General features: G+C 52.8%; 8 protein-coding genes across 8 annotated transcripts; 3 read left to right on the top strand and 5 right to left on the bottom strand.

Annotated features, from left to right (window-relative positions):
* Positions 1 to 589: 589 nt before the first annotated feature.
* On the bottom strand, positions 590 to 4,505 carry NUU61_000547 (uncharacterized protein; the record flags this gene model as incomplete). Its single annotated transcript, XM_056651131.1, has 3 exons — positions 590 to 2,549; positions 2,605 to 3,941; positions 4,038 to 4,505. The coding sequence occupies 3 exons, from the start codon at positions 4,503 to 4,505 to the stop codon at positions 590 to 592; spliced, it is 3,765 nt and encodes a 1,254-aa protein (XP_056515981.1).
* An 887-nt stretch (positions 4,506 to 5,392) lies between these two features.
* NUU61_000546 (putative MFS transporter) lies at positions 5,393 to 7,368 on the bottom strand (the record flags this gene model as incomplete). Its single annotated transcript, XM_056651130.1, has 7 exons — positions 5,393 to 5,744; positions 5,819 to 6,023; positions 6,082 to 6,144; positions 6,199 to 6,541; positions 6,619 to 6,881; positions 6,964 to 7,075; positions 7,135 to 7,368. The coding sequence occupies 7 exons, from the start codon at positions 7,366 to 7,368 to the stop codon at positions 5,393 to 5,395; spliced, it is 1,572 nt and encodes a 523-aa protein (XP_056515980.1).
* A 784-nt stretch (positions 7,369 to 8,152) lies between these two features.
* NUU61_000545 (putative MFS transporter) lies at positions 8,153 to 10,498 on the bottom strand (the record flags this gene model as incomplete). Its single annotated transcript, XM_056651129.1, has 4 exons — positions 8,153 to 8,340; positions 8,397 to 9,222; positions 9,284 to 10,218; positions 10,303 to 10,498. The coding sequence occupies 4 exons, from the start codon at positions 10,496 to 10,498 to the stop codon at positions 8,153 to 8,155; spliced, it is 2,145 nt and encodes a 714-aa protein (XP_056515979.1).
* Positions 10,499 to 11,958: 1,460 nt separating this feature from the next.
* Positions 11,959 to 13,627, top strand: NUU61_000544 (TMEM165/GDT1 family protein; the record flags this gene model as incomplete). The annotated part of the gene is made up of 4 exons (XM_056651128.1): positions 11,959 to 12,552; positions 12,615 to 12,725; positions 12,790 to 13,489; positions 13,560 to 13,627. The coding sequence occupies 4 exons, from the start codon at positions 11,959 to 11,961 to the stop codon at positions 13,625 to 13,627; spliced, it is 1,473 nt and encodes a 490-aa protein (XP_056515978.1).
* Positions 13,628 to 14,633: 1,006 nt separating this feature from the next.
* On the top strand, positions 14,634 to 17,630 carry NUU61_000543 (telomere repeat binding factor family protein; the record flags this gene model as incomplete). The annotated part of the gene is made up of 4 exons (XM_056651127.1): positions 14,634 to 14,778; positions 15,036 to 16,368; positions 16,421 to 17,512; positions 17,576 to 17,630. The coding sequence occupies 4 exons, from the start codon at positions 14,634 to 14,636 to the stop codon at positions 17,628 to 17,630; spliced, it is 2,625 nt and encodes an 874-aa protein (XP_056515977.1).
* Positions 17,631 to 18,238: 608 nt separating this feature from the next.
* NUU61_000542 (WSC domain-containing protein) lies at positions 18,239 to 19,036 on the bottom strand (the record flags this gene model as incomplete). The annotated part of the gene is made up of 2 exons (XM_056651126.1): positions 18,239 to 18,636; positions 18,751 to 19,036. 2 exons carry the CDS (start codon positions 19,034 to 19,036, stop codon positions 18,239 to 18,241), a joined length of 684 nt encoding a protein of 227 aa, XP_056515976.1.
* Positions 19,037 to 19,999: 963 nt separating this feature from the next.
* On the top strand, positions 20,000 to 21,965 carry cps1 (Gly-Xaa carboxypeptidase; the record flags this gene model as incomplete). Its single annotated transcript, XM_056651125.1, has 3 exons — positions 20,000 to 20,343; positions 20,451 to 21,856; positions 21,922 to 21,965. The coding sequence occupies 3 exons, from the start codon at positions 20,000 to 20,002 to the stop codon at positions 21,963 to 21,965; spliced, it is 1,794 nt and encodes a 597-aa protein (XP_056515975.1).
* Positions 21,966 to 22,527: 562 nt separating this feature from the next.
* Positions 22,528 to 24,920, bottom strand: gta1 (glutaminase GtaA; the record flags this gene model as incomplete). Its single annotated transcript, XM_056651124.1, has 7 exons — positions 22,528 to 22,600; positions 22,651 to 22,786; positions 22,839 to 22,982; positions 23,036 to 23,238; positions 23,298 to 24,321; positions 24,377 to 24,669; positions 24,727 to 24,920. The coding sequence occupies 7 exons, from the start codon at positions 24,918 to 24,920 to the stop codon at positions 22,528 to 22,530; spliced, it is 2,067 nt and encodes a 688-aa protein (XP_056515974.1).
* Between the last annotated feature and the right edge of the window lie 263 nt (positions 24,921 to 25,183).

Genomic DNA, 25,183 nt, shown 5'->3' with positions numbered 1-25,183 from the left:
ACAAGCAGAGAGAAAACAGACCACACAGCACCGACACGCACCAGGCGATGCCATGTCGAGGTATCAAGCAAAGGGGCCAGAAGCAGGGTAGACCAAAAAACAAATGCAAAATGAGGGAAATTGATTGAAACGCCAGCCGCAGCTCCCGTGTATCAAGCTTACGGACCTCGATGCAACGTGAAATCATGAACAAAGCAGTCAAAACAAGGGGATCAAGGGTAAATAAGACGTATACAAGAAGGGGATGTGAAGAGAAAGAATAAAAATCACATCTATTGTCTGAGGTGACGGCATTTAAGATGTTATAATAACACAATCAAGATCAATCACTCAACAACACAACAACAGAAACAGGTCGTATCATCATGAACAATCCGGCTCTGGGAACAAAGTTTGGAAGTTCAAGGATTTATGAAAATTTGGAGGGTGGGATGGATGATAAAAGAGAATAGGCGGAGAGGAAGGCAAACGGGGTAAGGAAGAACGAGTAAACCCAAGAGCAGCGAGACGTGTCGAAAAAAAAAATGTAGAAGGACAAAAGTGATAGAAGGAAACAACATTGCACGGCCCAGTAAGCCACTGGCCACATTCAAGGCATCACCTTTCGCTCACTACTCAACTTATCCTTCTCCCACTCATCCATGAGACGCGAGACTTCCTTGAAAGAGACAGGTTTGGTGAGGAACAGATCGACTCCCGACGCGAGAGCCTCGGACTCATCGCGCGAGCTGCTGAGTCCCGTCAGAGCAATAATGACGGCCGGCCCACAGCCGTCGCGCTCCTTCTCCAGCGCACGAATGGCACGCGTGGCCTCGAATCCATTCATAACAGGCATCGACATATCCATGAAGATGATATCATAGCCATTCTGTAGACGTTCGACGGCCTCGACAGCGAGCTTGCCATTCTCCGCCGCCTCCATCTCAGTCAGCTTGCGCTTTTTCAAGAACGTCATCATCAGGTTTAGGTTGATGCGGTTGTCGTCAACAACGAGAACCCGTGCGAGTCGGTCAGAGTCGATGCTCCCCTCCACCAATGGCGAGGGCAACGGAGCGGCTACGATGGCCTGGGGTGGCGCGGTGATCACCGAGGGTGTCGTGGGCGGTAGTTCCTCATTTGAGATGGGAGTAGACTCAACGACCTCTTCAGCTGCCGTCGCTGGGGTGTTGAGTGTATCCGCAGGAGGGGCGGCGGACGGAGAAGCCACTGTGGATTGCAAATTTGAAGTCCGAATAGGTAGATCCATGGGATCCTTCAGAACGTGAGAGGCCGGTGTTGTTGAAGCCGATTGGGAGTGCGTCAGACACCTCAGTACACTTCGAGCCAATTTATGTGGCCCACAGGGATGTCGAATGATGTCCACCGAGGAAGCGAGAGATGCCCATTCAAAGCGTGCCACGCTATAATCCACTGACTTATGACAGAGGATAAGCAGGGCTGGCAAATTCGCCGAGAGCCCATAGTTGCGTAGCTCGTGTAGATCCGGCTCATCAACAAGCAAAATATCGATAGCCGTTGAAAATGGCCACGACACAAGCTCAATGCCGTACCACTCTGTAAGATATCGTCCGATCTCAGCCCAATTAGAGCTTTCTGCCACATGTTCGGGATCGATACCCCATATTGCGGCTCGCTTATTAGGATATCCTTCACGGAGCAGAAGGGTTTGGGTCAGAGTTTCCCTCTGGCTGGTGAGATTTCCATGGGGCTCGATTGGCGGACTTTCTTGGCCAACCGGTCGTGCCAGGGGCAAAGATACGCGCACTATGGTACCCTCGCCAGGGCGGCTGCGGATACGGATACTTCCATTCAAAGCCTTAACAAGACTTCGAACAATAGACAGGCCTAAGCCAGTGCCAACCGCCAGTGAATCCTCTTGTGCAAAAGGCGTATAGATTCGGCCGCGCAGGAACTCCTGTGAGATACCCTTTCCAGTGTCGGATACGGTCAAAGTAACCAAATCCTCGAGGCCCTGCCGCAGGGAGCGGCCCTCGGACTGGCTTGACGCTTCAAGGCGCAGAGTGACCCGACCAGACTCAGTATATTTCATGGCATTGCCAAAAATGTTCATAATGATCCGCCGTAAAGCACCGGGCTGGGTGCGATAAACCCAATCTTGCTGTGCCACATCGATGGCTACTTCCACTTTGGCTCGAATATTCGAGGGCTTCAGGGTTTTATGGGACAACACCGGCAGGTCGGCAGAAGCCGTGGAACTTTGGCCGTATGCAAGACCAAGACAGATTCCTTCGACGACTTCCTCGGCCAAAATAGCAAGATCCGTCACAATGTAAGTGTCCAGATGAGATGCCAACTTGTCAGTCCCTTTAAGATCAAGCGGTGATTCCTTTCGCCGTTTCAATGACCGCCATGTCCGCTCAAGCGAGACCACTTTGCTGAAATCAAGAACCTGGTTCATAGTGTCCAGTAATGTCCTTCCACAGGCATTGATCGTCTCCAGCAGAGAGTCCTGGAATTCATTGAGATGAGTGGTGTTCAAGAATTCAGCGGCAGCCAGAATCCCGTGAAGTGGGCTTCTAAGTTCATGTCTGAAAATAAAATATTAGTGAGCGTATTCAAAACAGTGGTTAAAAAGGTACGCACGAGATACTCCCGATGAAATCGCCCTTTTGGCGATCGGCGATCAGTGACTCAACTCGGCTATACTCGGCCATGATAGAGGATCCAAATCCGAGAATCGAACTAAGCTCGACAGCCGAAGTAAAAACCTGTGTCTCAATGGTGCTCCAGCAAAAACATCCGGCGAACCATTGCGATCCCACGGCGTTCCACAAAGGCACAAAGATGATTTGTGTAGCGCCAGGGAAGTATTTATTGAGCATTGGGTTCTCCGAAGCCTTTCGCCGCCTATCCATGGGGTTCGAAGTGTCAAAAGCAGGGACACCGGGTGGAGACCGACTGGATGTAGTGGTGATCCTGTCACGCGACTCTTGATCATCATCGTCCGACGTTGAAATGAGGCCGTCCGGGTGGAAAGACCAGAGCTTGCCCTTGGGGTAGCGCCGCAGCAGGAGTTGCAGGAATGCTCGGTCTATATTTGCCGCAGGTAAAGTGGCTGTAGAGCCAGGTTGGGGAGAAAACGGTTCGTCGTTCGTTGACATCGAGAGCACAGTGGCGGGCCCACCCGAGTCGTTGCTATCACTCCCATTGTCACCATCCAACATAGGACTATTGTTGGCTTCCAGGAATACAACGCCGCTGTCCCCGGTCAGATCCAGACTCTCACGGATGAGGTTTGCCGCTCGGCGAAAACACCACGAGTTGCCCTGGGAATTATCAGGCGGTAGTCGGTTCCGACTACTGCTCGTCAACCACTCCGGAAGAGAGGAGCCTGCTCCATAAGTCACCGCATCCAATTTTGAATCAGACGCGCCGGAGCAGATGGAGCGTGCGTCATTGCTGAGAGATCGGTCGTTGGAAGGACTTTGTGAGGGTTCCATGGACGCGTGGTCGTGACTACTGCCGCGGGAGCCGGCCGAAATACTTATGCGAGGGTTTGTTGATGGCGGAGTCGCGGAGAAAGGGCCATAGCTCTCGGTGCACGACGGATCAATGCTGTCCACGAAACTCGAACTTCCCTCAACAAAGTAGCTCAAGCCACGAGAAAGACGGGCAGCCCGGCGGCCCTCGGAACACTGCCGACTCAATCTCAGGTAATCCATGACCAGCGTTGTGAGAGAACCCAGTGTTTCCTTTTGCAACGAGGTCAACCCATCGCGTGGTTTGGTGTCCAGCACGAAAAAACATCCCAGGTTGATATTCTTCTCGGTGGTCAAGGGGGTTCCGGCGTAGAATCGAAAATGCGGGTGGTTTTCAACGAAAGAAAGTCGTTTGAATCGTTCACTCTCGGCCAAATCGTTAACAACCAAGAACTCGGGTTGATCATTTGTGTGATTCGAGGGAGACAAAGCAACGGTGTCCTGTGGCGAGTGTCAAAATGGCGAAATTGGGGTGTTGTGGTGGAAGTTTATCTAAACTGAAGCCAAGGTTCAGTAAGTTTCTCGTCAAGCACTCACCTTGCACACACTCCACGCCCTGCGGCTACCACCAGACCCCAGCCAAAAATCATTTTCGGGGTCAGGACTCGACGAGTCGCACAATTTCACGGATTTAGTCGCTTCGGCAATAATATGCTGCACATCGCGATCCAACACACAAAGCACAGCACGCTCAGCGTCCAATTGAAGCGCAGCCAGTTGGGCGAAGGAGACCAGGGTGTGGTTGGAGACGCCTAGAACAAGGTCCTGGGGGTCGACGGTAGACTCCGGTCGCGACGTCGCGCTGCTGTTGGAAGCACCGGAGCCATCACCCACCGGCGGGGTATTCGGGGATACTGCAACACCAGAAGACGGTATATGTTCGCCCGCAGGCAGCCATGATGGAGTCACCCTGGTAGAGGCGGCAGGCTGGTAGAAGCGATAGAGCTCTCTCACCCTGCGATTCACGTTGTGCTCAACGTCCTGCTGTTTGCTCGTGTGTTCCATAGTATAGCTCTAGCTCCGACGAGTGCAGTGGTGCATTCTCAGGTATATACTCCAAGTGTCGAGACCGCAGGAATTGCCAGTTACGATCGCGACAATGGAGGTTGAGGTGGGTGAATGAAGAAAGGAAGAGAAGCCGCAAGGCGACAGCGCCAGTGGACAGCCATCATGTTGTGGAAAAGAAAAGAGTGTGTTGGAAAAATTGATTCAGATGCGGAGCCCCCCACCACAGAAGAAAACCAGAGAGATCGCCAAAACGGAGGAATGCCCCAACAGACAACCAAAGCTCATCCGCCCATCTATCAGGTGGAGACGAGAGCGATCAGGGCAGCAACCACTCAGGAAAAAGGAGTCCAACAGATCGGATTGGCAAGTGTCCACTACCCTTGCCCCACCGCCGCATCAGCTATCGGGGAGAGAGAGGATCGTCAGCATACGCAGGGGCCGTGGTCATTGGGGGCATTGGGCAAGACAGGGCAGAAGGAGGGGAGAAGGGGAGTGCGTGGGTATTGTTTCAGCAAAGACGACGGCGAAGGGTGAATGCGCCAGGGCGGATGCCGGCTGACGGCCTCAGGCCAGCAATTGGCCGCTCAGCCACGGCACAGTGGGCCTTGGCGCAGATTGAGAGGACGGCCTGGGCTGCCAGCCAATCAGAGGTATCCTTCTCCATTGTGGCGATGCCAAAAATGTCCATCAGTGGACCCCTCCCAAGTGAAGCGGTGGTGGCGACATGAACTGGCCATCGCGCACGTACCGGTACCCCGGATTCCCAGGGGAGATCGCCTACGCTAGCTGTATTGGTACTCAGACTGAATATTTTAATGTCCTGGATGAACTGTGACATTTGCAATATTCTGAGGATCCTCTAAGGATACACGTATCCCCGCTGTCTATGAGTTGTGACCCGTCACCGCACCCCAGATATACGCCGCCCAGCCTCCAAGGGTCAACAGCAGCAGAGCCCCAAAACAGGTCGTTGCAATGCACCGAGTGCGCCTATGGTGTGTTACCAGGCTGCGCTCTCTGGTCGCCTGAATGATCTCTGGGCCTGAGGTCAATCGCTTTTGGCGAGTCCACTGTAGCGGAGCGAGGTAGTCGGTCATGGACGCGCCCAACAAGAGCGCCAGGCCCACAGCCATGGCCGCCGCCGCGAGAAAGAGATACACCTGCACGACACGGCGGTAGGAATTGTCATCTGCGTCCTGGAGAGCGCCGGTGATAATCCGCACGATGATGCTCATGCTAGCATGATTGTAAAGGTAAGTATTGATCGTAGAGTGTCGGATATCTAGTGGAGGAGCGGGTCTTCATCTTACGCGTTATTCATAGTCAATTTCAATGCGTATGCGGATCCAAATACCGACTGATGCCAGAGCGTTGTGCGAATGCTGTCTATGATGGACGTTGGGCCGAGGGACATGGCAATAGCGTAGATACCGAACGCAGCACCTGCGCCTGCTTTGGAGAGAGCAAAGTTGATTAAGATCATACTTAGCAGCATACCCAATCCACATGCGCACACTAGTAAATTGTAAATCAGTGTACTTCGGCATAGCAAAAGTGATTCGGGGTTACTAACTGACAGAAGCACGATTCCCCAAAACATCGATAAAAACACCTAGACAGGGAACGAGGAAGAACCCTAGAAATCTCATAAGCACCAAGCAACAGAGAACCAACTTGACTATGCCCATACCTGCATATTGCGACAAGGAACTATACCAGCCCGCCTTGATAGCATCAACATTAAACCGCTTCTCTGCCAACTCCGTCGCATTCTGGCTAAACACCGATGCGGCACTTGTCTGGAACAGAGAGAAAGCCAGAACCGACCAGAACATCCACGGCAGCTCAAAGACCTTTTGGATTTCGAATCTGCGGTTCTTCTCCGTCAGCTGCTCGTTCGTGGCCGTGTCGCGCCGGCCGCGGTAGTGGCGGGTACAGAACTGGTTGAAGAACCAGAAAACGGCTGTGGCGGCGTTGGTGAAGAGGTTCATGAATACCGAGGTCCAGAAGACCCATGCAAAGTTGCCGGTGTTCTATTCGTGTATCAGTGTGTTGTCCCTTCACTTTTATATTTTGGGGTATTATCCAATGAGTGTAAGAAAGACTATACCTTGGCGATGATATTGGCTGTGGATTTGCCGACAAACCCGCCAACCTTGCCAACAGCCAGCTCAAAGCCGAGCGTTGATGCAAATCCGTTGCTGGGTGGGAACCACGACGAAAACATTTTATACTGAGCAATCTGTGTGGCGATATCACCAAGCGCCAGCACGATTCTTCCCCCAACCATGAACTTGAACGAGCGTACCGTCGTGGCGGCAGCAACAAGAATAGAGCCGATGGTATAAACCACATTGCCATAAACGATCATTTCTGTGTATCTCGGTTAGAACAAAATCTCTTGGATTTGTTTCCTCTAGTGAATTTCATCTCATCTCATCTTCATAACACATACCGGCACCCCCAACTCGATCCGTGATAATACCACTAATCAGAAGCAGAACCGTGGCCATGAAATCCTCGCTTGCTTCGAGAAGCGAGAATTGGACATTATCGATATGCATTTTCTGTGGGACCATTAATTTCTGGGCATATCTGCACGGTTTACTGGATGCTTCCGCCGTACCTTTTTAATTGTACTCTTCATGGCTCCCGTAACACCGGAGCTCCAGTGCGAGCCGAAGCTTATACATGAAATTAAAAACACCGCGAAGAGTTTCGCAGCCAGCGGCGGGGCCTTCTTCTCATCATTGGTGTCGGGGAGAGATTCCTTATCCGAGGTGGATCGACTGCGAGCATCCGGGGCGGGCTGTGCTACCACGTCCACGACGGACTTGGAAGTCGATTTGTCGGTGGCCATACCGTTCACTCACTTGAGATGAAGAAATTCAACCAAAGGTTGACCCGGGGAGGGGGGGAGAGGATAGGGAAGAGAAAAGTCAAAGATGAAAATCAGATGAAAATCAGATAAGAAAAACGCCCCTCCGGCGGAAGAGCAAGCCGGGGCCGTGGCTATTTATCCAAAATCACCTCAAACATTCTCGGGGATATTAGGGACAGAAGAAAACAAAAGCTGCGCAGTGGAGCAGATCTCCAATAGCGGGCAGATTCCGGTGAGCACGTACACTGTTGGCGCTGGGCCGAGTGGGTTTGTCAATCAGATAAGATGGTCGAGCCCCGGGGGTTTAACCCAAAGGAACATAGTCAACAAGCCCTTCTGGTTTAGTGTCGTCGGCGGAATGTCGGTCTTTTTTTTTTTTTTTTTTTTTGGAGACATGGAAAGCCACACAGATCCCGGGTCCTGAGTGAGAATTGCGTATGTCGAAATCTTGCTAGTCTCTAGGTTTTTTCTTGCGAGTCATAACCATATGGCTTATGACGGATTCTCCACTGGCCCACTGTGTAGAAGAGCTATGCTGTGGTTTCAATTCAAGCCCAGAAAAAAAGAATTGCATGAGGAAAAATCCCATAATATCATCACGTTGCTGATCCAGCACCAGAGCAAAGCCATATAAATCTCGTAACTAGGCAGTGTAAGAAAAGGCCGAAAAGAAATTTAAAAAATCACAATCAAAAACAAAACCCCGCCATGAAATGCTATCATTATGTGCAACACAATAGTCCAAATACGACGCCGAAAGAGATCAGAACCGCTCCATCAACCGCTTGCGCACCGTCCACATGCGAGCGCGCTTGCCGAATATATACATTGGGATCGACATGAGCATAAAGGCTAGCTGAATGCCGCCGATAGCCAGGAACACGGTCCGAGAACCATCGGCTTCGAGCCAATCCACAATAAACAGAGAGAATATCAGGCCATGTAGCACGTCTGTAATGAGATGTTAGCAAATGGAAATAGGGGAATTGGGGGAGCCAGTCACGTACTCTTGCTGAAGTTCAAGGTTACTAGCGCTTCGCCGGCATATTGGCGGTAACTATCCACACAGAAGGTGATGGCCGTCGTGCTGCCCAAACAGCAGCCAAACGAGATCATGCCAAAGAAGATGGTGGGCACGATCCACGAGTCCTTCTCCTCGGCACTCCACCCAAAGGCCATCAGCCCGATGGTAGTCGACAACGCGATGGGAATCGCCATCACCAAGCGAAATTCCGGCTCGTAGACGCCGCCGTTGCGACGCGTCAAGAACTGTGCAACTATATCAGACACCTTGCCTGCGACAGCGGTGCCGAGCAAGCCGCCGACGAAGGGTGAGATGTAGATCAAGCCGGTCTGGAGCGCGGTGAAATTGTAGCTTCCGCCGCCCTCGAAAATGTGCGCCACGGATTCCGAGAGCACGATCAACCAGCCAACAGACAGCGAGTACACTACTGTCGACCACAAGACCGACGGGTAGGCGAACAGAATCAAGGGTCGGACGGCAACCCGCAACCAGTTGTCTCGTGAGATGCGCCCATTCCACACTTTCAGCAGTTGGAGGTACGGGACCTTGGGGCGCTCGCGGAGCCGGTTCGTATATTGAAAGTTGGCGCTTCGCGGCATTCCAGGATCGAGGGACTCGCTGCGCGCTGGTGAGACAGCTGTATGGCGAGCAGCCTCCGGATCGTTTGGGTTTGCCGACGGAACAACCACTTGTGGGGGCACTTGAAGGAAGACATCGTGTTTCTCTGTAGCGGGAGTCGAGGGTTCCGTCACGAATTGGTCACAATCTGGGGGGCTTTCAACCCCAAGCGCAACTTCATCTTGGCCAGGCTCTAGTCCATGCTTCTCATTTTTAGGCTCGTCCGCAAAGCCAAAATGTGCATGTTTGGACTTTTTTCGGGGACGCAGCCTGAATCGGGTCATTCTGGGAATCATCAGGCTCGATTGGGATCTGCATATGTGGGCGCCGTCCGCGAAATCCATGAGACACCAGGTCGGACACGCTGCGATGAATATGGGGGCGTTTGTGCGAGCGCCGCGGCCGAGGGGTCCGGTCCCAGAAGGTCTCTGGAACAAAAAAGAACAACAAAACCAAACACGCGCCCACAACAATTGCCACGATCCAGAAAACCCAGCGCCACCCCAAGCTTCCAATGATGGCAGCGCTCACTAACGGGATGAGATTCTTCCCTCCCAGGAGCAGCAGCGTGTAGATACCAACGCGATAGGCTCTCTCATGCAGAAAATAAATCTCGGCGATGGTAGCAGAGGGAAGACACTCCACTGGGCTCACGGCAAACCCTTGGAAGACGCGGGCAATAATCAGACTCGCATAGTTGGGCGATACGGCGCACCACACCGCGGAGATGACAAAAAGCGTCGCTCCCAGCAGATAGACAGGCCGCTTCCCGTAGAGAATTGCGGTTGGGGACATGACCACGGAGCCCAGACCCAGACCCAACATGTAGAGGCCGGTGGTGAAGGCCACTTTTTGAGTGGTTACATGGTAGGTGTTTGCAACCTCATTAAAGCCTGCGGCTAGGATAGGCGTCATGCCTCCTCCCATCAGGCAATAAAACCCCAAGGAAACCAGTGCGGCGTCTCTTTGCCACACGGGCCAATTCAAGGGGTCATTGACCGAGTCGTCCGGCTGGGGGTTCAGCACAATCTTCCCGTCCAGAGTTCTTTTCTGCTGAGGCGCCATAGACCGAGAGGAGGAGCGGGAGGGAGTGCGGGATGAGGGGAGGGACGATGTCGACCTCCGCTCCGGTTGATGTCGCATTCCGAGGGGTTCATTGCGATCCGATGAAAGGAGAAGGACCGTTCCTGAAGCACTTGTCAATGAGAGTTCTTTGCTTTCCTGGTATAAAACTCAACCCCGGCGAGGCTAGAGCCTGGACCACCACCAACCAGGTACTTCGTCAGTCTGCTTATCGCTGAGGATCCCCAGCGTAGCTTTCGAGCGATAGGTGTGTGACTCGCTCCCTGACTCAGTCTGCGACTTTCTTCCAAAGATCCGTCTCCAGCGCGGTCCTGCCGGCTGCGGGGTGGGATCGGCCCCCGAGTTTCCCGCCATTGTCGAGGGTGGCACTTCGGCTGATGCCATCGGGGATGAAAGAGAAAAATTAGATCAAAAAGCTGCAAGTAAAAAAGGTGATCTAATCTGTAGAACAAGATATCAAAGCTATCGCTTCACACATAAAATGGATGTATCGTGGGGTATCAGAGGTTATCATCAGAGGGCATCGGAGCAATCACCGCATAGACAGCGACGCAGGCGGAAACTGAGCACCCATCAAAGACATAGCTTGGATCGATAGAAGAATAAAAGAGAAGATAGAAAAGGGGGAGATAAGGAAGTAAATATAGAAAAGAGGGGGTAGACAAGCTCAGGAAGAGAGTCATGCGGATGAAGCAAAAAGCAACGAGATCGGCGCCATGTGGCCACCCCGTTGGAAGCGGTGAGGTCCCAGACACCCACCGAGTCGGAGGATTGACGGTGATTATGTGTGCTGTATGTAGTGTGATAGGGAAAGCTTAGATATATGAAACTGTCGGTGACTCGATTTTGAGCTGTTTTCAGTCACTTGCTCATTCAACATGCATCTTGAAGTGGAAATGTGGCGATCTATCGATCTTGCGGTATGGCGATATTGCGTGAGATAACGCGACCGGCCCCATATCAGCATTCCCGCCCGTCCACGGCTTGCTGCACACGGCCATTCGGGAGATATGCCAAGCTGCATGGACCAAGTTTATCGAAGGATCTCACTGAGACTGGTTGTGTTTGATCCTTTGGATGCTCAGCTGACTGGAGGGAAGTGTTAACTGCCGTCATCGTGCAGGGATGGCTGAAAGATCCCCAGAATTTTAAATCCACGTAAAATGATCAAGTTGCTGTTAATGCCTCGAGGATAAAGTTCATGTGGTGGGCATGTTGATGGATGAGCTGTGGTGTGTGTTGGAGGGGAGTCCAAGTTGAAGGAGCATCTCGCAGGAAGACGGTCACTTGACTACCGCATCGACATAGTCCTGGCGAGGTCTAGGATGACCCCAGCCATGTCTCTTGAATGGGATTATACAACTTGGACATATATACAGTCAACATGGCCGCTTAAACACCATAGGCCTTTTGATTGATATCTCGTGAATATCTTCGAATACCCAAGTATTCTCAGCCATCTTCTGACACCCATCTATCTTCTTCCCCCTTGAGTTTGGACCCTTAAAAAGAAGATATTAGTTCTTCTCGAAGACTCGTAAATGAAGCAAATCAGCTCGGGCGGACGAACAAAACTGTTTCCGGGGAGTCACGTGGCAAAACAACACGCATCCCCTGTAGGGCTGGGCGACTCCTTTCCTGGCACTCTCTGAGCATCTTCAATTCGGTGTTCCCTGTCTCTTCCCTATTTCTTGATTCTGTTGCCCTTAATCTATTTCTATCTTCAAACTGCTGATTTTTTTTTGCCGATCTCTTCCAACTAATCCCATCCTTTGACCTCGACTGACCTCAATTTCCATCGGCATTATCCTCCACTCGTTTCGCGGGGTCCACCGCCATTCATCATGAAGATCTCCCAGTCCTCTCCATTTCTCCTCTTCCTCCTCCCTGCTATTGCATCTGCCTTTACAAACACTGCACCAACAGCCGGGTTAAGGTCACGCGAGTCGCGCGACTCTTCCGGTACCAACTCCAGACCGGTCGACTTCAATGCCGTATACAATAGAGGGACGCCGGACGTCCCGGTGGATGGGAAAGATGGCAGGCCACACGCTGGGCCATGGGTGGAAACAAGTGCGGAGCGAGATCGAAAAGGCAGGGACGACGACAAGCCAAACCTTGTATCGACCCAATACGATTCCAAGATTCCCTCATCCCAACGCCAGAGTACCGATGATGGCAAGGCGATTCCGCACTCGAACAGTGGTGTGATGGACGATCCCTACCGGGCGGGCCCGAAAGAAGGCACGCGGGGCACAGAAGGGGGCGTGTCGGAGAAAGAGAAGGTGAACCAGTTCAACTCGGAGAAGGTGCCCGGAGGGCCGAAAGAGGTGCCTCCGTTGCCGCCGAGTGAGAAGCAAAAGCTGTCAGACAATGACGGCACCTCGGGAGGCGGGGCTCGAGGCTCTGATGGCACCGGGAATCTCGGAGTGCTCGAGGTAGGTTGCTCAATCGTGCTTGTCGAATGGCTCTGTCGAAGCAATGCTCATGCAAAACTTAGAAACCGGCGGACCTGCCCGAATCACCCCACGACAATTCGCGCCCAAAAACGCCAGCCCAGATGAACGGGGATTCGCTGGGATCGGCGACTCTCGACTCATCGACCGTCCCCGTGAGCAGCTCGCTTCACTCTCTCGTCTTCTCATTTACAATGATTATTGTTTCTGAAATTGGAGATAAGACTTTTTTTGGTGGCTGCGCTGATGGCCATGCGTCATGCCCGCCTCGTCGTGTTCTCCGCCGCTTTCTGCGCGCTGGTTGCCATGACCGTTCTCTCGGCTGTGCTGGGCCATGCCGTTCCTACTTTGATCCCGAAATCGTTCACCAAGTTCATGGCCGCGGTACTTTTCTTGATCTTTGGCGTGAAGATGCTCAAAGAAGGACGCGAGATGTCCCCCGACGAGGGAGTGGGAGAAGAGATGGCAGAGGTGGAGCAGGAACTGGAAGAGAAAGAACACCACCAGAGGCGCATTGATCGTCGTCGCTCCTCGGTGACCCCCCAGTCCTTGGAAGCCGGCCGTGCCGGAGGTCGTCCCAAGTCGCGCGGGGCCACCAACCGCATGCCGTCGCCTCCCGAGAGCGTCTCCTCATCTTCATCCCGTGGCTCCTCTCCGCGGCCCAGCCGTTTCTGGGATGATTTTGTGGCAGGAATCAATAATCTCTTTTCGCTGCTTCTCAGCCCGGCCTGGGTGCAGACCTTCGCCATGACCTTCCTGGGGGAGTGGGGTGACCGCAGTCAGATCGCGACGATTGCCATGGCTGCCGGCCAGGACTACTGGTGGGTGACCATTGGCGCTATTACCGGCCATGGAATTTGCACCGCTGTTGCTGTGATCGGCGGTCGGGCCATTGCCGGCCGCGTCAGTATGCGCGTTGGTAAGTGGTGTCTCCTTCCTTTGCCGCATTTCTCTTTTTGTCTTGTTTCGTCTGCTAACCAACATCGCAGTGACATTGGGCGGCGCCGCGGCTTTCCTCGTGTTTGGTGTTATCTATCTACTAGAAGCCATCTATTAAAACGGAGCATGTGGGAGGTTGAATGTGTTTCTATGAGACCTTTACTTTTCAAGTTGATGCAGCCGGTCTTGCTGTTAAAAATCCAGAGCATACTGTGACATAGCCCTTGTTTAATGATATAATCTCGTGTCTGGCCCACGGATGGCCAGGATTTTAAACTGCCCTTTTTCAAAATAGAAAATCTTGTCTATACAGCCCCAGCACGCCAATGCCTGGGCATAAAAGAAAGATGTCGATACAAAGAAATACCCCATCAGCTCCCTTGGACTCGAAGCATGAAGTTTCCATACATAACGGCCAACTGACTGTTATACATCATCTACGTAACTACAAAGAAAAGCCACACAGAATTGCCTCGCTGCGCTTCATGTTAACGGTAACTAGGTCAATTTTCGGCCTCAGAAAACCGTAAATATGTTATGAGAAGGATTCTAATGAAGAACGTACAGACAGAAGATGGTCCACAACTCATTTAGTCAATTAGGGATTAAATGTTAGCACACAAAGGTTTTGAGGTTCGTGCATTTGAAACCAAGAGCCGGTATAAGAGCCAGCATAAGAACTGATGTACTGAATTCAAGGATTTGCATATGGTTTTTTTTTTTTTTTTTTTTTTTTTTTTCGTATTTTAAAAAAGCAAACCTTTGCAACCTTATTTCAGATTATAGGGTTTCGGGCTAGGGTTCGCTGGGGTTTGGGGTTTCAAACCCCTAGGGTTTCTAATTACTGTAAGTTTACGTTGTAATTTACTGGAATATCAATGATCCACCTCCGACAACCCTAGTTAGCCTAAAAACCCCTACCCTCCCATCTCCCCCCCAAAACATTCTCATCTCCCTCTGGCTGCGCGTCCATTTCATCACCCAGATAGCAGCAAGCTGATTCAGCTGTCAATTTTGCTCTATTTCTCAATCTCAGACCCACGGGGGCCACATACAAACTCGAAGATAAACAAACGCGTGACGTCGCAGCCCACCTGTCGCTCGCCGCCCGGTCCACCGCCCAGATGGCGCGTGTCGCAGCGGGGCCTACTGCCGTGCGCCGAGTCACTAGAAGTCAGAGCCGTGAGCTCGAGGACCCGAGTCATGGTGATGAACTGAGTTTGAAGACTCCCAGTAGAGATCTTGGGAAGGGAAAATCTAATGCCAACCGTAAGTCTTGCCTTAATCTGTCATTTTGTCCTCTCAACCAAACTGCCGGTCTATTTGTATGGCATCTATGAACGAGTCTACTGCAGCAGCAACGCATCGAGTTTTTTTTGCAGCTATTTTTTTTTTCACTGGCTTGTTTGATGGAGTCTTTCATTCCCTTCACATTCTCTTCTTCCCCTCTTCTTTTTTTCCCCTTCCCCACAATGCTGGACAATCAATGGCTCTGTCTGGAGGTGGCGCGCTCTGACATCTACCAGGTTTAAGCGTCGTTGCGGAAGAATCGCCGGCTACTTCCCGACAGACATCCGCCTCCAGACTGTGGTCCCCTATGGTCCCCGAGTCGCCTGGCTTTCATGAGGGACAGACCAACATTTCCGGCACCACATTCCTAGCTCATGGTTCTGACTCGGAAGATGGTGAACCCGATCCTGCACTCATGGGCGACGCCCTTCCAGATCTCCAGCGAGCTGCAACCACGCTGATGACGCTCCTTGTTCCTCAATCATCGAACCCGATCAACATTGTCAAGGCGGCTAAACAGCTGAACGACCCAAAGAACACTCAAAGCAAACGGCTGAAACGTGCTGGCACCAAGTTGCTGGAAGACGTGAAAGTCTACAGCCATCAAACTTACATCGATGTGGCCGAGGTCAGCCGCCTGGTTCCTACTGTCGCGCCTCGCGGCACCGCCCAGCCGTGGACCCCGTTGCCGATCCTGCACAAGGCCAACTGTGCTCGGCTGGCGCTGGATGTGCTTCTCACCAGTATTGGTACCCAGGCCCCGGCACAGACAATTCGAAACCTCGAGAACAAGTTTCCGGCACCCTTTGTAGGTAGCTTTGTCGCTGGCAGCAGCCCGCGGGCTGCGGGGACCAGCGCTACCAAGAAAGCCACTTTCGAGCTCGCACTCGAGATCCGGACACAGTTCTTGATTATGGAGCTGGAGAGACGCCAGGGTGAGAAGGACTTTGATCCAAGCTCGATTATGAAGGGTGTCTTCTATGACGAGCTTACGCTCGACGGCGAGAACTCTGAAATAGGTCCTGCCTCGCTCCGCGGATTTAAGCTCGCCGGCATCTTTGAAGACGCCAATGGGTGTCTCCCGGAAGAGTTCCAGGACGACGTCGGTGACCGGATCAGCGAGCTGGACTATGAGCTGCTCGACGACGATGGTGCCCCTAACATCAAGGGACTGAAGGGGTCCTACCCTTGGGGTAAATTCATGCTTCGCGCGACACGCTGGATCCAGAAACGGGACAGTGAAATCAACGAGGATTTGCAAAGACAACCGAGATTTGATCAGGTCCAGAGCTTGCTTGAGGGGGAAATCCAACGCCGCTCGACCTCGGAGTTGCCTGCTGCGCGCGAGTCGACAGCTCCTCGCATTGACAATCGGGGTACCCAAGAGTCTCCCTTGCAAGATAACCGAGATACCCATGTGGTCAATAGAACTCCACAATTACACCAAGACTTTGATGCTGCCGTTCCACGCCCGGAGGCGACACCCCAGGGACCTATCCCGCAGCTGAGTCAGGCCAGCCCAGTCAAGGAGCCGCCGAGAGATCCCAACCGGCGCAAATCAAGTAAAATGTATGTGGGACGCTTTTGCCACTCACTTGCCGCCGCTAACTTTTCGTTCAAGTCGTTTTCTCAATTCCAATTCTATGGATGTGCTTAAAAAGCGCGAAGAGACTCGTCGCCAGCAAGACCTCTCCAACCTGGAATCCCAGCCCACCGGACGGTCTTCCAATGCAGCGGGCGGAGATCAGCAAAGGTTCCTTTTCCCTTCCTGGGAGTCTATAATCGCAGGTTCCCGCCGTGAGAAGTCACCGTCCCGTGGTGAAACCTCAAGACCCCATAATGAGATCCCGCAGTCTCCTGAGCCGCGGTTCCCGGATTATGGTGATGATTCCATGTTCAACCACGATGAAGAACTGGATCTTGGCCGAAGCCAGCGGAACGAGGTGCTCGAATCCACGAGCCCACCGGGCTCGGCGAGAATCAACCAGGTCAGCCACAATGGGCGATTTTTCGATTCGCCCAGACGAACTCGGGGCCAAGGCCCGTCGACTCGTCCTGCCTTCATCGACCGGCAAATCAATGCCACAAGAGTCTCGCCGGTCAGCCAGGACACCGATCCCCAGAGCGCCGAGAGACGACAGGCACAGGTTAACGCGCTGCAGTCGCGCAAGCGAGCCCGAGAGGAATCACCCGACTTCGACTCCGACTCCGACTCCGACAGCGATGACTTTGACCAGGATGGTCGTGAAATCGATATCTCCGACCGCCGCGCCCAAAAACCACAGCAGACCCGGCCGGTGGACAAGCGCCCCCGCAATAACGACAGCCCAGCAAGCGGAGCAGGAGACCAGTTGCAGCAGAGCCTGGTTGTCTACAGCCAGCCGGCGCCGAATCAGTCTCCCAGGGCTGTAGAGGTTCACTCTCCGCCCGAGCCCGTTTCCTCGGGGGCCCCGCCGTCGTCGCAAAGTCGCTGGACGGTACGGAACGTGCCCGGGGCCGGCATTGGTCTCCCTGCGCGACCGATGACGAAGAAATACTCGCAGGAAGAAGATGACCGCCTCATTCGCCTCATCGAATCCCACGGTACCAAGTGGGCTCAGATCAAGCGCGAGGACGAGCTCTGTCCCCCGTCTGATGGTGGGCCCAAGCTGCATTACCGGACCCAGGTTAACCTCAAGGACCGGGCGCGGAACTTGAAGATCAAGTTTCTTAGGTGAGAGGGACTTTGTCGATAGTAATTCTCCTTATTAAACTACTTGCTAATATTGATTCCCAGAGAGGGACTTCCTCTTCCGGCCAACTTCGACCGCGTTCTCGGACCCAAGGCGTGAGCAAGCCTTTGTTTAATGGCTTCACTTGTTGCTTTTCATTGCTAATTTTTTTTTCTTTCTCTTTCTGTTTCTGCTCAATGCTTATGGATACCCCATGATTTGGATGATGCAATGGAACGGCAGGCGTTTTTTTTTCTTCCTTTCATGTGTGTATATGCAATTTTCTTCTGTCTACTGTACATAGTCTTGCTCAGCACGCACTACTTTCAATTAAAAATAATGTTTACCCACAGCAACCCGCAGATTGCCTGGCTGTAATGACAGAATTGAATTGTCCATTGCGAGCAGGATATCGAAGTCCTGTTCAGATTGGGGGCAGCATTTTGCAGTTCCCCGGGATATCAAAGAGTGTATAGGTACAGTCCAGCCTCAAGCCACCAAAAAATGGATGCATCAAAACTCGCCAGCGGAATTGATGCATCTGCTTAGCCTCAAGGGCTGCAAATGCAATAGAACAATAGAGTACACGGGACATAGTCCCAGACAAGGAGATAATAAACGGTAGAGAGAGAGAGAGAGAGAGAGAGAGAGAGAGAGAGATGACAAGGTCTTTCAAAGACCACAAGTCCCACCATGCAACCCAGTTACACAAAAAAGCGGCAGGTCCCTCACAGAAGCAGGGCCAGCCCCAAAACAAGAAACCCCACAACCGATGACCCGGCATGCAGCTGGTGCGCCGCATTAACCGACGGCGTCGGCGACGGCGACGAGCTCGCCTCGACGCCACCCGACCCAGCCGTCGGCACAGCCTGCGACGCCGCCGCGGCAGACTTGCCAGCGATGAGCGACGCGCTCGCCTTGGCGACCATGGACGCGGGCGCGGTCACGATGCCGGCGGGCATGGAGGCTTCATTGGGGTCAGTGGAGGCGACAAGGATGCCGCCGACAGCGGTGGAGGCGGAGGGGACGGCTGTTGGGGAGGGGTTGGAGGATGCGGATTCGGGGGTTTCTTCTTCGCCGGTGATGTTGTCGGGGGCGATGACGGTGAAGGCATTGTGGCCGCCGCCTGTGACGGTCAGTAATGATGTTTCTTTTCAAGGCATCATAACAATACGCAATATATGTATCCAAAAGAACCGAAAATTCTGAAAAACAAAAAAGAAAAGAAAAGAAAACTCACACATCACCCTCGGCCAGCCCACACACCTCATGTTGCACTGCTCGTCGTCCACCTTGGCGGACTGCGGCGGCTTCTCGTTACCGCAGTAGCAGTGCGAGCCGCGGGTCAGGGCGGCGACCATGGAGCCGTTCTTATGGCATTGGGCTAGACAGTAGCCTGGGGATTGGTACGAGTGGGAACCTTGGTCCTGGAGAGAGCCGGCGTCGTTGAAACAGCCTGCATTGCCAGCAATGCGGGAGGTGACGGGGAGGGCGAGAGCGAGGGCTGTGAGAAATTGCAGATGCATGATGGAGAGAAAACAGTATTGTAGAGAGTGTAGAGAGTGTAGAGAGTGTAGAGAGTGTAGGTGTAGAGTCAACAAAAATAAAATCAAAGACTAACGCAGCCAAGAAAAGGGTTCAACCGGGGAGCTTCCCCATTTTATAATTCTTATAAAGCCAGTCCTTATGGCCATAGGAGCTCCAAGTGAAACACCTCAGCTTCCATGACATCTTGTGGGCCATTTTTCTCGGGGATCATCAGTGGCCCAATTGGTGCTTGATGGGGCTGGCTTCATTTTTGGGAGCGATCAGCGAGGGGGTGAAACGCCCTTTTTCGCCACAAGTGTGGAGTATATTGGTATGTAGTAGTTGACTGGTCACATTTAAATAGGAGCTGGGATCGTTCGTATATCATTCTTCTGTTGGTGTACTCGGTGCGAGGTACAGCAGGCTGCTGTACTTATATAGCTAATAGTTCCTTTGTGGATTGTTTACTGGGTGTTCGTGTGTTTGGCTTGCGAGACCCACCGAACTTCGGTGGACCCGAGCGTATCTCCACATGGGAATGTGGTTTTGGAGAAGTTGCGTCAGGGGTAGAATGGTAGGGACAGAGTTTGGGATAAGCATAGACCATCATAATTGAGGCAAGAAGATAGTTGATAGCTCATATCAGTGTTTAACCAACCTAGTGCAATTACGGTTGCGTTGAAGGCAGTTGGCAGTATTAGATGAACACCTAAACTATCTCGACAGCATATGAACAGTTCAATCGAACATTGGAATAATCACGAATGAAGAATAAATAAAGAATAGCCGATATCGGCAACAATCCAAGGACAATTAGGGCCCGTCGGCAAGGCGTGAGGGGAAGATAAGATAGCGCGCCCATATAAAAGCAGCCCCTCATCAATCTACTCCGTACTCCAAGTGTTATTTCACCAACAATAACCTGCCAAACCCCCTTCGATTGACTGACTGTATCGACTGTCATGAAGATCGCATCTCTCCTGGGCCTGGCATCCCTGCCCTCAACGCTGGCCCTCGGCATCCCCAGTCATCAACAAGTCTTTTCTTCACCGGAATGGTTCCGTCCCATCTCCAACCCCCGAGAATCCTGCCCGCAAGCACCACCCGTCACCATCCCCAATGACGGGCTGCACTCATCGCTGCGTTTCTTGTCGGACGAGGCCTTTCGCGCCCGTCAGGCGGACCGGCTCTCGCGCGCCGTGCAGATCCCTACTACGGTCAGCGACTACATGAAGGATCCGTATGACGAGGCGTTTGAGCCGGTGGTTCGGTTCCAGGCTTTTCTGGAGAAGACCTTTCCTCTCGTGTAAGTAATCCCTTCTAAAGAAGCCAATGCTAGTTGAGAGGCCTCGGCAGCAAAGTACACCCTGGAATACATAATCAAGAAGAAAGGAAATACTAACCCATTGGCAGCCACACCCACGCCAAGGTCGAACACATCAACCGTCTCGGCCTGGTCTTCACACTGCCAGGAACCAACACCACACGCAAGCCAATCCTGTTCATGGCACACCAGGATGTAGTCCCCATCGACGACCCAGCCGACTGGACACACCCGCCGTTCGCGGGTGTCTTCGACGGAGACTGGATCTGGGGCCGCGGCGCCAGCGACTGCAAGAACGTGTTGATTGGGCTGCTGTCAGCGGTCGAAGGCCTACTGGCACAGGACTGGCGTGCACAGCGCACAGTGGTGCTGGCGTTTGGGTTCGACGAGGAGTCGCACGGGTTCCTGGGTGCGGGGACGATTGCGCCGGCTCTACTGGAGAGGTATGGCGAGGATGCGTTTGAGTTTATTCTCGACGAGGGGGGTTTGGGACTCCAGAGTCTGGGTGGCAGCAACAACAACGAGAACGACAACGACAACGACGATGAAAATGAAGTGCTATACGCCCTCCCCGCCGTCGGCGAAAAGGGCAGTCTAGATCTCGTCCTCGACCTAGCAGTCCCCGGCGGCCACAGCTCAATCCCGCCCGCCCACACAGGGATCGGGATAATGGCCGAGATCCTGTACGAGCTGGAACGACAGGAACTCTTCACCCCCTGGCTGGACACGTCCCACCCCGCGCACGGGATGTTCGAATGCCAGGCCCGGTATTCGCCCGCGCACGTCGAGCCCTGGCTAGCAGAGAAACTGGCGGCGAACGACCCAGCCGCACTGGCCGACGCCGTCGCCATCTCGCGCGGCCCCATCATCCGCCACACACTGCAGACGTCACAGGCGGCGGATCTGATCCGCGGCGGCGTCAAGACGAATGCATTGCCGGAGAAGATCTCAGCGGTGGTGAACTACCGCGTGGCGCTGCATCAGAGTCCCGACGAGGTGCGCGAGCGTGCGGAGCGGATTATTCGGCCGGTTGCTGAACGACATAATATCACGCTTCATGTTGCTTTTCCCGGGGTTTCTGGTGCAACGGATGATAAGAATGATCTTAAGAGTGAGGAGGGGGAGAGTCGCTCACTCACCCTCTCTCCTCTGAGTGCCCCTCTCGTCCCAGCGCCGATTTCACCCACAGACCCGTTATCTTCGAAGACATGGGCCCGATTTGCAGGGGTAGCGCGGAGTGTGTTTGAATCGCATCCGAATCCTCTTTCTGCAGATTCATCTATGTCTGGATCTGGGTCTGAGTCTGCGAAGAAACCCACAGTCGTTGTCACAGGCGACATCATGACCGGCAACACCGACACACGCTTCTACTGGCCGCTCTCGAAAAATATCTACCGGTGGAGCCCGGCGCGCGTCGGCGCATCGCTTAATATTCACACGGTAGACGAGCGGGTTCGATTGGATGTGCATTTGGAGGGGGTGATGGTTTATTATGGTTCGTATTCCCCTTTCCCTACATGTTTAGCACATGAACTATCAACTAACGCTTCCTTGTTTTAGATCTGATCCGCTCGTTTGATGGCTGGGATGAGAGTGTGGAGTAGACTATTAAATGGATAGCGATCTCGAAGCATACAATTGATAGATACATCGATATACACATTGAAAATGACGCATAACGACTCTCATATCAAATAGTCGATACTACTACCCAGAAAATCTATACCCCACTAGACACACTGAGTACGACTACAAGTCCATGTCAAATAAAGCTCAACTTATAATAAAGGTAATGGAATTTCCATACAGATGCAATATGCACAGAACCCTGGACCACAACCACCCAGCAGGACAGCGCCTGGCAAAAAACCAACTCACACAGACCAGCACAAGAGACGGTCCATGGATGGGTATAAAAATGGAAATGAAGCAAAGCAAAAAAAAAAAAAAAGACATTACAGATACTGGATGAACCCCACAGAGCGAACCAAGGGATCCAGTACATCCTCCTGCCTTTCTTAACAATCGAGGGCAACTTGCTCTGGGCGGTCCGATATTCCCAAACGAAGGTCCGGAGGGGAAGGGAGAATATGTCAAGTAGGAGCGAAAAAAAAAAAAAGATGAAAGGTAAAAATGCATCCACAAGAAGCGAAGGTTGTCGATTGTTTACTGCCGGACGAGCAGGGGTGCAAAGGCGCCGCCCATGACGGGTCGAGCGACGAACTGGTTTTGGGGGTAGCTGGAAGAGGTTAGCAATGAATTTGGAAGAGTTGAGGTGCTGGCACTCACTCTCCCGATTTTGTCTCATACAGATCCGTCAGGGCACGGTTGGTCGGTGTCTCGTCGACCCAGGTGGCCAGGTCCTTGACGAACATGTCGCGGGTGTCGCGGGACGAAATTGCAGCAGTGAAACACTCCCAGTCACCTAGGACCGTGGTTAGTTGATATCTTCGATTTTTTTTTTTGGTGGTACATACCCTTGGTGTAGGTGTGTCGCGTGTCAAGAGGCACGCCGTACTTGTTCGCCACCGTCGGGTAGAACTTGCTCTGCATATCATAGACCGATTGAGGAACCAGTCCCAGACCGAGCTGGGCATCAGCGAAGAGGTTGTACAAGAGACCTGTAAGGGGAAGATAAGCAAAAATGAAAGAAAGCAACCTGAGACAAACTTACCGTGGCTCTCAGAGTCGCCATAGGCCAGAGTCGTGTGCGGAGGGTTGGCATCGTGGTTGATGGCCAGGCGCTGCCACTTCTTGATGTAGTCGTGGGCGATGTTCGAGTATTTCTCGGCGTCATCGGCGTGGCCGGTCTCATTGGCAATGACAGACATGGCCTGGATACCGATCATGCCCTTCAGTGCCAAGTTGGTTTGGTTGCTAATTATTGGGTCAGTTAGTACACTCTGAAACAAGGCAATGGATGGAAAATCACTCACGCCAGGGACCCTGCAAAGTCGTCAGTGGAGATCTGGTTCGCCGGGTACAAGGCATCGTCGACCAGATAGCCAGTCCACTGCTTCAGCTTGTCGTAGTGTGCGCTCAGATATTTAGAGTTATGCGTCTTCATCGCATACGCCAGAGTCATGATGACCATGTTTCCGCACTCTTCCAAGGGCATCGCTTCGTCCTTACCATCGGAATGTCCAGTAGCGTTGGGGTAACTCGAGCCCAGGTCGTGCATGGCGTAGGCTTGAGGATACTTGCCAGCCTCTTGGTTCTCGTACAAGGGATCGAGGACCAGCTTGAGCAGCTCGGGGTTGGAGTACAAGAAAATGGGGTAAGCCGGGAATACAACGTCCACAGTGTTCATGTTGCCGTCAGAAGAGATCTCCTTAAGGAACAGGTACGTCTGGTCGGGCGTGCCGCACAGCTGCGTAGCACCAAAAGCTTGTCGGGCCGAGAGTGAAGTGAGAACGAGATAGTCCTGGCCAGCGGTGGCAACGGAGTCCTTGGCCACCTGACTATCAAATGAACTCGACAACGAGTTAGACTCGCTAAAGTCCTTGTGGAAGAAAGACAGCGCGCCCAGCTCGGTCTTGAAGTGACTCTTCCACAAAGACGGCACCGGGTCATACCCGTCGTTGCCGGCATATTGAATCGCCGCGTCCTGGGTGAGGCCCAGCGAGAAGAGCGTGTTCACAGGGGAAGAGCCTACTTTACCCAGGTTGGAGGCGAACCCAAAGACCGGCCAGTCGGAGTTGACGGCGCGGTATTTCTGGTCTTTGGCGTTGTTCAGTTGACCAGTCTTCGAGAACTGTCCGCGTACATCGTTGTCCGCGCCAGACTGGTAGGAGAGGCCCTTGTGCTGGTCGGTACCCCAGTACCAGTTACCCCATTCGGCTTGCTGGTTGATCTCGGAGAAGGCCAGGGGAGTCTGGCGATGCACCTTGTGGTAGGCAATGCCGTCAGTGGTACCATAGTCCCACTGGACGGTGGCATTGCGATCTCCCGACACCCATTCTGCCAGGGTTAGATGATCAACATACCATCTGGCATGTGGTCTCAAGTTACTTACCTGCAGAGATGTCCGAGTAGACTTGCACGTCATGTTCCTTGCCATCGAGTGAAGAGACCTCCACGTTCAGGTACGAGAAGACCAGCGATTGGCGTCGGAGGTCCTTAGGTGTAAGAGGCGACAGGAACGTGATGTTCATTTCCAGCGCACCGTCCACGTTCATAGTAAAGATGCTCTTGGTGGAAGTAAACTCATATGCAGTCTGGTCGACTGTCTTTGATCCAGGCAAACCCATCCATGTATAGACCTTGCCGTCCACACGAATCAAACCCGTCCACCCAGTGATTTGGTTACTGTTTGGGGCAACAAGGTCAGAAATATACTACTCAATGAGAGCAATTGGCACATACGCCCAAAACACAGGCCATTCCCCAGCCAGATACCCGCCATTACCCCCATCTTTCCCAGCGGGGAGCCAGGTGCTGAGGTACGGTGACTTGACAGCCAGCGGCAGGGCCGGCGGCCGAGCAGGAGTAAAAGTTGATTGCGCTGCCACCGAGGCAACGCACGAGGCGACCAGCAGACCGAGGCGATACAACTGCATTGTGTGCAGTAGCTGGGAGAGGGAGAGAGGATGGCGAGAGAAGCAAAAAAACCAAAGAGATTGGACGAATTCACAACGTGCAACCCGGGAGCATGTCCTTTTTGTGAATTTTTTTTTTTTTTCGTTTATTTACCAGCCAAAAAGGAAATGAGCTTTCAGGAGCTAAGCTGGATGGGCCGGACTATGACGGGAGAGAAAGACACAGGGAAGGATCGGCGTTGTGTTTACAGGAATGCCAGGGACATTTTTATACTCGAGCTCCC

This window comes from Penicillium alfredii (genome assembly GCF_028826965.1).
Source record: "Penicillium alfredii strain IBT 34128 chromosome Unknown utg000001l_segment0_segment0, whole genome shotgun sequence".
In the NCBI taxonomy this organism is placed as follows: Eukaryota; Fungi; Ascomycota; class Eurotiomycetes; order Eurotiales; family Aspergillaceae; genus Penicillium; species Penicillium alfredii.
Note: the sequence above shows the minus strand (reverse complement) of the source record. Positions and strands in the feature narration are given on the sequence as shown.